We start from the raw sequence: 12,904 nt of genomic DNA on the forward strand, positions 1-12,904 counted from the left end.
GGTGTCAGTCGGGTATTGTTCCTGTTGCGGAGTCTTGTCTGGCGGATACGGCTATTATTTCTTGAAAACGTATCTTCGATCCTTTACCTGATCGTTAGAGAACCGTTCATTTAACGACAAAGATTTTCACGAACCAAATGCCTTCTTGAATTCATCATAACACACAAAGATATGATGAGCTATTGTCAGATCCTTAACAATTTTTTTTCTGCTGACGTGATGAAACTCTTCAGCCTATACACCATAGAAACAACATTTTTATTGATTGAAAAAAGACTTAACGTAAAGTCATTCAACATAGGAATTAATTGAGCCAATATAAAACCTAATCTAAGGTTTAACTTAACGAACTATTAATTGAAAATTGTAAGTAATCTTAAAAATAAAAGGTTATGTGGAAGAGATTTCAAAAATCTCCATAACGTTGAGTATTCCGCTATTAGGGGAGGAGAGAGGGACGGATAAGAGTGGGAAGTGGGAAGGAAAGGGTTTAAGCTGTCAAGGGTGATTGGCCTTGAGGTGGTGGCACGAACTGGTCGTTGGAGAAGGAACCCGAGCAAAGGGTTATCTTTCCAGCCTCGTCGAAAATATTGCAGGGTGCACGAGGGCTTGAGACAACTGGTGTCTGCGGTAGCAATTCTTTACATTGCAGTCAATGTTCATCCAGTCCCTAATCAGTCGATTAGGGTCTGTTTCACACTTGTCAAGCTCACTTGTGAAACGAAGTGCTTTATTAACCAGGATGGAATCAATCCTAGCAACTTCGCAGATGTGGTAGAGAATGTGGTTCTAAATAAATTTCGTACGGCCCTCGTTTTTGAAAATATTTGAGCAGTGACGCAATATTTTCCTCTCGCAAATGCGCAGTGTCTCGATTTGGTTTGGTGAGCTATCTGCCCAGAAAATGAACCCGAAGGTGAGAAGGGGCCGTATGAGTTGCTTATAGCAGAATAGTTTAATTTTCTGCGCAACAGGTCTATGGTACCGGATGATCGGTAGAAGAGAACGAAAAGCGTTGCTTGCTCGTTTCAGTGCGAGGTCAATGTGGGGACTTGGGACGGAGTTAATGTGCAGGGAGATGTCCCCTATGTTGCGTTTAATGACATATGTAAATTTGACATTTGGTTGGGCTGAGGAATAGTTTCCATCTAGAAAAGTAGTAGTGTAAGTCGTCCATATATGAATTGAGACGGGCTTCGCCTTGCGTTATGCTTCTGACTAATGGATAAAGTATCAGATCCCATCCCAGGGGAATGCCCGCGGGGCAGACGTAAGTTTGAGATAGATGAACTTGGATAGAAACCTGGGCTTTTCTATCATGGAGAAAGCTAGGGCGAAATTTGATTTGCAAACTGGAAGTTTGGAATGATGTATTCGTCAATCATAGTTTTGATGGCCCGCATGAGGATTTTGGGGGTTGACGATAAGATTAAGATAGCTATCTGGTATCAACGGGTTCTCTTTTTTTTCGGAGTAGGAACTATTTTGGCATTCTTCCAGATCGTGGGGAACTGCGCATTGAGTATGCAGTGGTTGAAAACTATGGAGAGGAAGGGACTGAGAGGGGCGGATCATTTTTTGAGGACAATATTTGGGATATCGTTGAGACCGCTGGATTTTTGTTCTTGGAGAGCTTAATAAGTTTTACAATTTGATTAGGCTTCAATAACATTGTCGGTTTCAAAGTGAAGGCAGGTTGGTGGGTTGCGATAGAAATGATGATGAGTTGAGAAGAGAGGAAATAGAGGAGGTGACTTCCTTCTCTGCCTCTTCGTTGCAAAGGCGAAGTATGGTCTGATGTTCCTTTCGAAAATGGTTGACGAATTACTCGGTTTTTTTTGGTGGTGAAATGTTTTGGTACTTGGAGTATTACCATTGCCGTGTTTGCGACATGTTTGTCTCAGTTCACAGTAGGTGTGCAGGTAATGTCTGCCTGTGCATCAGATCTCGACATCCTTTTTATATGCTGGGCACTGCAGAAAACACATGCGTCGAAGGACTATTTTCTATTCTAATGTTGAATGCAATCCCCTCAAGTCTCTAGTGATGAAAATCTAATTAAGCTGACGGTGTGATCATTGAAAATCCTTCATTGTAAAATAAATTATGTGTGTATGATCGGTGTAGATGGTTCATGATGGGTTTTCAACCAAATGTTTGATTTTGATTGAACCCAATTTCTTCGAGAAGACCCCAGTAGTTGCCTGTTTCCATCAATCAACTGATGTCGCTTTGAGGGGGGGGATTAGAAAGCTTAGTTTGACGTAAAATAGTTATCGTTCCGATGCTTGTAGTTCTTCTAAATAAAAATAAAACTAGGTAGCTTGCTCCTACTACAATATATTTTAATAGTTAGTAAATACGTATTTCGAAAGCTACTTACTTTCTTCCTCAGTACTTACTGTATACTTATAGTAAGTACTGAGGAAGAAAGTAAGTAGCTTTCGAAATACGTATTTACTAACTATTAAAATATATTGTAGTAGGAGCAAGCTACCTAGTTTTATTTTTATTTAGTTTGACGTACTTTTTCGAGTTTTTTTTTTTTGTGGGAGTTTTCCGATCTCTTACAGGAGGCTCCCCCGTTAATTTGCGGATGTAGCAATAGCCTTACTTGTTCCTACTCTCCTTGACGGTTTCGAATTCTTTTAAATTGCCTTGAACAGCGATTGGACATGCCATATGGGATTTACATGTTGTAACGATGTTATGTCATGTTGGCCTACCTCGAGGATACATTATTTTTGGATAATATCTTTTATTGTCTTCCCTGTGGGGATCTAGTTCTCAATTGCCTTTCCCACCGAGATGAGATGAGCCAATGATTTCGAACAGGTGTTCGTCGGTTATGTCGACCAGGAGTCTATAATGCGTTAGAAGATCGGCATCGGTAATACGTTTTAATACATCGGGAATGACGATTTTCGAGGTGAATTGAAATCGTAACTTCAGAACCATGATGATTATCATTGTTCCGTACATTGGGATTACGGCACAAATAGCCGCGAAAAGCTGGTAATCAGATGCAGGTCGCGGCTCTGACAAAAGGCTGTATGGGAAGACAGACATCACCTCCAGTGTCAATGCTGTCGGCTGACAGCAACTGCCCTGTCAGTTTTTGCAGAATAGTAAGTCAGATACGCTGCAAGTCGTCAATCCTCAAAGCTGACAAGGAAAATATCAATGATTCCGCTTCAATGATGCTACTCAAAACGTCTTACAGACATCAATCTTGGCTAAATTGTGCATAAATATGTTTAGCTAGAAATTTTTTGTTCAGGAATTGAGGGATTCCTAAGTCCGCTCTCCACTTAATAGCCACTTAAGGGTGGAGGTGAGGCAGCGTCTGATGCAGGGCAGAGGTGAGGCAGCGTCTGCTTCTGCCCTGGAAGGAACCGCAAGTCTAATGTTTAGGTAGTCACCCAGTCGCAGTGTTCGCCGTGTATCTTCTAGAATCCGTGATCGAGTGAGGTTATCCAAGATATTGCGCTGGCGTTGTGTCACCAAACGATTGGCTTTCAAAAGGCTGCCTTGTATGCATCTAGGTGTGATCGCCGTGATAATCGCTCTCCATTAGTCTTAAGTAAAATGCTCTCAGCTCCGGGGGTGTAATGCTGATTTGTTGCACCAAAGAGGTAAGATAACATTACATACCTTATAATAGAATAAACCATATAAATACAAAGATATTTAAAACAATCCGTTCAAAAGCAGAGATGGTAGTATCACTATCGTTCAACGGCATGATTAAGATGAAATAAAAATTATTCACTGATAAACAATTCCCACTTGGGGCTGTATTAATAACAATGTTTTAAATATTATTGTGATAATACGAAAATGTGCAAATACACAGCACAAATCATTACTTTTTGCAAGAGTAAATTAAGCGATGACCACCACAAATGTAGCCATGATTCGGGTAATTTTTGGAAAAATGTTAACTTGTAGAGTAAAATTTCATTCAAACGAAATCACCTCGCAAAGTGCTAAAACGAAATCTATTTTTAAGAAAATCGATTAAAACTTCACAATTTTGTCAACAGATTTTTTGCCGCAAAGTACAGATAGGTTCTTCAAATTCCAGTCGTAAAGAAATTGGCCTGTAGGTCAATTGTTATATTTACCTGTCACGTTTACAACGTCTAATCTCAAAAGGCAGAACATCGGAGTAAAAAAATCAAAGAATGAGCACTTTCAGGACCAATAATTTTTTTGTTATCTCAAAAACAATCTGACCTGGGAACAATTTCTAAATTTACCCGTTGTCGATGTAGCACTCTCATTTAAGAAATACCTTATAGTGAAGGAGCCTTATCCCTCACCTGAACAACTGGATCTGTCTGTAGCGGTGAAATATGCTTCCAAGCTTTTCGCAAATAAAAATTCGTCACAATACTTGCATTAGAAAATACTATGCAATGTACAGGAAAACACAGGTACAACATAGTCACTAACAAATATAGTGAACATTATTCAGTCCAAAAAGGGGAACCATAGGTTGTGCATATAACAAACAAGTCTTCGATATATGAGCATCTTCCACCTGCTCTGTTAGAACTATTGACCTCGTCCATCTAACGTGACTTTATCATGTGCATCAGATTTATTTAAAAAATATTCCAAAGTCCAGTGCGTTGTTTTCTCAGGAAAACTGATGTCCTATCAAAATATTTCTTTATTAAAGCCACTTCTGGTAGCCGAAACATTATGAAAAAATCAAATAAAGTTTTCTAATTCGACCATAAATTGTTTTTTAATAAGAACGTAATTATCTGATATCAAACGATAATTCTGGTCGCTGCGGTACAGGGAATGTATAAAGCGAAAAAATGACTCATTTATATAGTACACTCAGTCGTACTCAAAAAACGAGAAATGGGTCTTCCAAAGGTTGGTGATCTACTATCTCAAAAAGGCCTCATGCCAGTTTATCTATGTTTTGATGGAGTTATTTTTCGGTGTAGCAACGATGATCAATTCTCGAAATTTAATCATTGGAGCCCCTCGTCAATTGCCTCTGCAATGTTCCTGCGAGGATGCCAACCTGTAACGACTATAAATCTATCATTGTTTTTAAATGAAACTTTGTTTTTCTACTGAGATAAATGCATCTTCGCGGGAAAATTTTCTGATAGCAAACATTTCCAAAAAGCTACCTTGAAATAAGGTAGGGTTCTTTTATTTGCATGAGTATAGAATAGTCTAAGGAATTCCTTTCCAACCTCTTAAATTCTAGTATGTGTGCCCGCCAGTCATGATTTAAATATTTCGTAAAGGCATTTACCGGTGATCATGGAAAAATCTATATCAAAAGCTTTTTGACATTAGATATGGCTGATCATCATCATTAACGGCGCAACAACCGGTATCCGGTCTAGACCTGCCTTAATAAGGAACTCCAGACATCCCGGTTTTGCGCCGAGGTCCACCAATTCGAAATCCCTAAAAGCTGTCTAGCGTCCTGACCTACGCCATCGCTCCATCTTAGGCAAGGTCTACCTCGTCTTCTTTTTCTACCATAGATATTGCCCTTACAGACTTTCTGGGCTGGATCATCCTCATCCATACGGATTAAGTGACTCGCCCACCGCAACCTATTGAGTCGGATTTTATCCACATCCTGACGGTCATGGTATCGCTCATAGATTTCGTCGTTATGTAGGCTACGGAATCGTCCATCCTCATGTAGATGGCCAAAAATTCTTCGAAGGATTCTTCTCTCGAACGCGGCCAAGAGTTCGAAATTCTTCTTGCTAAGAATCCAAGTTTCCGAGGAATACATGAGGACTGGCAAAATCATTGTCTTGAGTTTTGACCGTATGGTGAAACGTTTCGAGCGGAACAGTTTTTGTAAGCTGAAATAGGCTCTGTTGGCTGACAACAACCGTGTGCGGATTTCATCATATGGCTGATCACTTAGAATAAAATTACTTTGCCATACCATGCCTCTTTTGCTTCTTTCGCACATTAACTAAAGACCATGCTTCCATTGCTACTTCTTCTTTTATGTCGATGTAGCATCAACATCTATGATTAATCAGTCCGTGATGTTGCGGATGAAATTCTTTTGGACGAAAAAAGCTATGTTGCTTTCGCGCTTTCCAGATGTTCCTCCGCTTTGAAGAAAAGTGTACATTTGTGAGTCAAATACCCCACTGCCCACTTTCCCTTCCTGGACCGCCAAGGCATCTATCTTGTAATTTCGATCTGTTTGATGAGTATTCTAAGAGGGCCACTTCTAAACAGATGTCGCACTTTCCAGGTACCAAACTCGTTGTCCTTTTTCCATTGCCACAGTCGTCATTGTATCATATTTCCGATCGGATCTAAGGTTCACTAACAGGTTTCAAGATAGTATTATACCGTTCGTAGTTTGTTTGTCTGTCGACTCCTTTTCCCGTCATAGAGAACTTTCGATTCAATCACTCTTTTCCGCTGCCTTGCATTGTCCGAGGTTTACCAACAAACAGGTAGACCTAAGATTTGATAGTATGGCTTTAGGTATCAAATCAGTGAGCATTATCTAAGTGTTTGCTGCGAATTGCAGTGATGAATCTGAAAACCCTCCTTAGACACATATTACCCTTTAACCCCCATTTCATTGTAAAAGGCGCCTCGGCCATGTATTCAAAAATGTTTGCAAAGAGCGGAGAAAGAAGTGTAGCTCATTCAAGTTCCAATCTACTAAGTTGGAAACAATTTAACACCTTCGTATTATTATATATATATTTCACTCCTTCTTTACTGCCTTTAATGTGTAACCTATCAACTGCCACTTCCGCCTTCCGATCATATTGCATTCGGGTGCAGACCTCTGTGCCGATCAAGTTCTTCGTTTGTACTTCTTGTCTTGGATTCTTCGAGTGACTACATATATAAATCGATCAACGCTTTCAATACTCGGCCCACTATGCAGATAGACAGAGCGCGTCAGACTGAAGACCTTGGTTTTGTTTGTGTTTATCTACAGCCGAACCCTACCTGCCTCTTTTTGCAAATCTAGAGCTTTGGCCAAGGAGCATGATCCGGTGAGGGAGCAAATAGATGTTATCAACATAGTCGAGTGTCCGGATAGCTGAGTGGTTAGAGCACAAGGCTGTCGTACGGAAGGTCGCGGTTCAAATCTCACTGGTGGCAGAGGGATTTGTATCGTGATTTGACGTCGGATACCAGTCGACTCAGCTGTGAATGAGTACCTGAGTCAAATCAGGGTAATAATCTCGTGACTGCAGAGACTTCCAGAAAGGACACAAGCCAGCCCGGCATGTGCGGATTCGGCTCCTCTTGGTATATTGGCCACACCGCCGAAAATAAAATTCATGAGGTCCACCCGCGCTTAGCTAAGTGTCTCGTAACACCTCAAGCCAACGGCACCACTGGCTGTTAACGGCTAAATTGACAGAAATAGTCAGTGCTTTGCGTTCGGGAAGTAGGACTAAATCATGGTCCAGATCCGCCTCCCGAAAAGAACGATCGGGCAGTAGATCGTCAAGACCTTTGGCAAGTACCGGGGTCTGCTGATACCACACTGAAAAGACCACATAATGTACCATCTCCTGCACTTTCTCTTCAAAAATGTAGACTCGCCGGGAGTTCGGGGGTAACGACTACCTGAAATGAAGCACCACATCGCCCCACAATTTACGACCTCTTGAGCCAGCGCCACTACCTTGTCGATTCAGCCGCTGAAGTGTCGGTTCTTTCCGTACCCCGAATTCATAATGTAACATCGCTGTCATTAAAACTTACAGCAGCGATCTGTTCGTTTAGAACCAGTAATTAATTAATAGATATGTTAATAGATAGATATTTCTGTATATTAATTGGTTTCAGTGTCCGGATAGCTGAGTGGCTAGAGCACAAGGCTGTCGTACGGAAGGTCACGGTTCATGTCTCACTGGTGGCAGTGGGATTTGTATCGTGACTTGACGTCGGATACCAGTCGATTCAGCTGTGAATGAGTACCTGAGTCAAATCAGGGTAATAATCTCGGGCGAGCGCAATGCTGACCACATTGTCTCCTACAGTCTACTGTAGTATACCGTTACGGTCTTGAATGAAGTGCTCTAACACACTTCAAGGCCCTGATCCAATATGGATTGTTGTGCCAACGATTATTATTAACATAGTCGAGGTGTTTGAAAAAAGATATCATAGCTCATTGTATTCCTCCACGTCCTCTGGACAAGGCAGCATGGAGAACATCACCGATCACAAGAAGAAATAATATCGGTGACAAGATGCAACTCTGGTGAATTTCATTTTGAACCTCAAAACCATCTTTTACATCGGAGCAGCACTGACATTTTGCGCCATCATATGTCGCTCTGATAATCCAATCCAAAAGTTTCTCGAAATCGATAAAGAGCAAGTAAAGCGAAAATCTAAACTCCATGCACTGTTTCAAAATGACCCATAGGTTGTTAATGGAGGAGGATCCGGAGCGGAAATCAGTCTGCTCTCTGTCGATCAAGCTTTCGAGATATTCTTTGATGCGTTGTAGGATTATTTTGGCTATTATCTTTGCACCGGCAGGCACGCAATTGCCACACTCAAAACGGGTGCCCCTCTTTGGAATCTTTACAATCATCCCCCTTTTCCACTCTCTGGGAAAGGTTTCGGATTCCCAAAATGTTCGTACGAGTGAAGAGTCGACCGTTAACTTCTTTCGCAGGATCATCGAAAGATAGGCAACCATATGTAAGCTCTTTTGTCGTGCGGTATACACTTCTGAAATCATCTTCTGCTTCCCTGACCAGCACAATTGGAAATTCCGTTTTGTCAAGGCGCACACCACGCTGAAGCTCCTGGGATTTTGCTCGGTATCGAAGTTCGAGCGCGTTGTGCCCGCCATGACTTGCAGCAGTCAATAGACCTTCCGTTAATTGATTCGCTTCCATGATTCCAGTCAGCTAGATCTTATGACGCTCCTTTAGCGTAGCAGATAATCTGCGCAGCGCTTGAAAAAGAGCATTTTTGATGCTCAGTGTGATCATCCGATCAAGAACATATCTCTCTCACTGTCGAGCGACAGCTGTATCATACAAGCGGTTGTTGCTTAAAAAGGAGGGGGGGGGGGTAGTTGCAGCTCCCCAACCCTGCGAGAAGTGGACTCAACGCATAAGCGAAGGTAAGCGACTATCAGATTGTGATTCCTTTCGAGGCCAATCCCCCCTTTTGTTACGCACAGACAACTCTTACATCTACTGCTGATTGTAAAGTGGTCAATCTACTGCTGATTGTAAAGTGGTCAATCTAATTGCTCGTATGGTCGCCAAGACCTTACTTTCCCTTTACATTTCAGAGTCCACTTTGGCAGTCAGATCACTCATCACGACCACAATGTCACCTTTAGGAAGCCTCTCCTCAATTGCGTGTAATTGCTCGTAGAAAGCATCCTTCTGCACTATATCGGAATTCTCCGTTGATTGGTAGTATTTTACAATTGTGATACTCTTTAACCTGGACCGGAATCTTGCAGTCAAAAGTCTGTCAGAAACCGACTCCCAGGTGGAGGTTGCTACCACTTGGCTTTCCAGAGTACAAAAGCACGTTGCCGCAAGAGGAAGATGAGTATTCTCCAGAGTCCCACCATTTTACTTCGCCTAGGCCCAGAATTCTTGCTTGAGTCTGGGAAAGCCAACATTCTGAGGACCCTCTCTACCATTACCGCACATTCCAGAAATCAATTATGGCCCGTTTTCGATAGCCAAAGGTCTTGGCCGTGAGGTTAGTTTCTATACGAAGCAAAATTTGCAGATTGCTAGCCCACAAATTTCTAGCCCTTTTAGGTAGCAGGGAAGACTTTGTCTATATTCTTAAGCCGCAACCCACAGGGCACATTTAGGCAGTCTATGTTCTATCGGTTTGGCGTTGTTTTTTAATTTAACAATCGTTAATTTAAAAAATTTAAAAAAATTCTTCAAAGCTAATATGAAAATTTTTTTATCCAATTTCAGATAGTTCGGAAACGGATGACTCCAGAGAAGATACAACTAATAGTGACGCCTTAGATGTCCACATGGAAGAAAAATTAGGTGAACCGTCCTTCAGTTCTACATCGCCACCATCAAATGCAGAACGTAGCGATGAAAAAGCAACACGAAACCAATCACCGCCAAGCGAGCAAGTGAAGGAACCACAAGAGCCTAAACTCCCAAAAGTTAGACTGAATGCTTCATTAGCTTCCGATCCGGCACTAAAACCCGATGCGAAAGATCTCAAAATAATCAATAATGAATCCCTCATTGATGAGCTGACAAAGCATGACAGTAAAAGTGAGGGTGTGAAAAGTCCCAATGGTGTTGATATGCTGCAAAGGGTAAAAGTGTTCATGTGTCATCCGTGTGGTATTGGCTTTTCATCTCTCTCCACATTAGAAGCTCATCAAACTTACTATTGCTCCCATAGGTGGTTTTGGACAATAGTTAAAATAGATAACATTTAATTTATTGTTATAGTTTTAGGAAAGACAATGAAGAAGATACACATATGGCGAATATTATTGTTCCAGAATCAGTTGCTAGTGGCGAGCCATCCGCGAAATCGGTAAAGACCGGAAAACAATATGCATGTGCCCAATGTTCTTATAGTGCCGATAAAAAAGTTTCGTTGAATCGCCATATGCGAATGCATCAAACTTCACCCGTTTCTACTTCGAATATGTCCAATGGGGATGATAATTCTAGTCAAGTAAGTTATAGAATGAACTTTTAGCAGGTGTCCTTTCTCTTATAAGGATATTTTCCAAATGCAGCAAACAGATCGATATTGCTCAGAATGTGATATTCGTTTTTCGAACGTAAAAACTTACCGTGCACACAAACAGCACTATTGCCACTCACGTAGAATGGACAAGTGAGTAGAATTAATTGGAAAATAAATGTGAATGGATGAATAATTAAATTTTTATTTTATATAGTTTACCCGCAACGACAGACGCTACACAAAAGCCCGAGTCAACAAGCCCCCCTGCTCGTGCAACCACACCATTGTCTTCGTTGCAACCATTTTTGGCTTTACCTACGAATCCTATTTTAATTATACCATATTCACTGTTACGGATGGCCAGTTTTTTACCAGGTCCCATGTAAGTATTTGGTTTTCATTACTTTTCCGGCAGAGCTGATCGAATTTCTGACACTCTCGCATCTTATAGGGCTTCGCTCACTGGTGGAGTGGAGAACTCTGATTCTACTTGTTTTACATATGAGAATGGGACGATGCGTCCTCTGGCAGTGGCAATCTCCAATCCAAATACAGCACTATCAACAGCAAGCTCTGAACCTTCAAATTTAGCAGAATCCGCAATTGTTAGCAACAACGGTCCGTCACCATCAGTGCTCACGGAGAAAAACCTCAAAGCAATAAATCCAGCGATATTCAAAGCATGCACAGAGGATTCTATCAACAGGTAAATTTCATTGTGTGTAAACCTGAAGTGATCATAGTAAACCTTATTTTACTTTCCAGAGAATCAGCGCCCCTTGATTTATCCTTCCGGAAATCGCCATTTGAACGTCCAGCAGACGGGAAAGAAAATCTCTCAGACAAAAGCGATAAAATGACACCTGAGCACATCGTATGTGCCCCCTCATTACCAAGTAGCCCTTCCCTGACACCATCTCCGTCAAAGAAACAAACATTAAGTCCGAGCTCTTTAAATTTACCACCCTCACCTAACACTGTGGTGTCTGGTAAAACGTCACCTCGAACAATTAGTGCAGATGTTGCAATAAAAATAGCTGAGTCAAGTAAAAACATAGAGCTAGCATTGAAGCTAACATCAGCGTTGGGAAACAAATCAGAGGATGGTTCCCATACGATGAATTCAGCGCTAATCAATTTACCTACCAATTTGCCACTTAATATAGTTCCAAATGTTACGAATTTATCCCCACAAATCTACGTTAAGCAAGGCGTTTCTAAGTGTAAAGAATGTAACATAGTGTTCTGCAAATACGAGAACTATTTAGCTCATAAACAACATTATTGTTCTGCGCGCAATAAAGACGACATTGAAGGCAAGAATCATTCAACCTCGAATATAGTTAGTCAGTCGGATACAGTTCCTCCGCCGGTTGCGTATCAACAACTAATTTGTGCTGCTTGTGGTATTAAATATACATCCCTGGATAATTTACGTGCTCATCAGTCGTACTACTGTCCCAAAGGAAGTGACTTGTCTGTGCAGGTAGAAAATTAGTTTGAATTAAATAGTCAGCATGTTAAGTTAACGATTTCAGGTCGCTACGGGCAAAGATAAGTGCACAAAATGCAAAGTTATTCATGAAAATGGGCAGTGCACATTCACTCAAGGTTCCTACAAATGTCCTGTGTGTGATGTTGTTAGTTTAAGCGCTATTGAAAGCAGAAAACATTTAGAAACTCATGGAAGCGTAAAAGCATTCCGGTGCTCGATATGTCGTTATAAAGGAAATACTTTACGGTGAGTATGCATTTTGTGCTATGATTGGAATCGGTAGCGATATTGAAATCCCATTTGTATTTGTCATAAACCTATGTAAAATTAATTCCCAATATATCGACAAAAAAGAGGCGCTAATCCTTTCTTCTACAAGAAGTTCAGAAAGTATCTAAGCCGAGACAGTTTTTAATTTCCTTAATGTATAATGGTTCTTCTCTTATTCATATTTTAGTGGTATGAGAACACACATTCGAATGCATTTTGATAAGAAAGCGCCCGATTTCAATGAAGAAAATTACATGTCCTGCATCATGGAAGAAGACGGAATGGAAATCATTTCAACCGAAACGGTTAGTACTGATCAACATTTACAGCTGCAAATTTTCAATTGTGATAATTGCAACTATTCATCTTCATATAAAGGAAATGTGGTAAATATAATTTTTAATTATATTCCATTATATGCGTTGAAAT

At 40.9% G+C, this 12,904-nt stretch overlaps 1 protein-coding gene across 4 annotated transcripts in view; it reads left to right on the forward strand.

The window, feature by feature from the left end:
• The window catches only part of LOC119651880 (zinc finger protein ush), a 139,771-nt gene that overhangs the window by 118,146 nt on the left and 8,721 nt on the right, over positions 1–12,904 (forward strand). For 2 of the 4 annotated variants that reach the window (XM_038055696.1, XM_038055699.1), the window contains exons 3-10: positions 9,963–10,413; positions 10,464–10,695; positions 10,760–10,860; positions 10,925–11,092; positions 11,162–11,416; positions 11,476–12,196; positions 12,249–12,451; positions 12,663–12,861. In XM_038055696.1, the coding sequence (XP_037911624.1) occupies positions 9,963–10,413; positions 10,464–10,695; positions 10,760–10,860; positions 10,925–11,092; positions 11,162–11,416; positions 11,476–12,196; positions 12,249–12,451; positions 12,663–12,861 (2,330 nt within the window). The remainder of the gene's footprint in view (positions 1–9,962; positions 10,414–10,463; positions 10,696–10,759; positions 10,861–10,924; positions 11,093–11,161; positions 11,417–11,475; positions 12,197–12,248; positions 12,452–12,662; positions 12,862–12,904) is intronic. The other 2 variants (XM_038055698.1, XM_038055697.1) reach the window with 2 other exon arrangements.

The sequence above is a fragment of the Hermetia illucens genome, chromosome 3 (genome assembly GCF_905115235.1).
Source record: "Hermetia illucens chromosome 3, iHerIll2.2.curated.20191125, whole genome shotgun sequence".
In the NCBI taxonomy this organism is placed as follows: domain Eukaryota; kingdom Metazoa; phylum Arthropoda; class Insecta; order Diptera; family Stratiomyidae; genus Hermetia; species Hermetia illucens.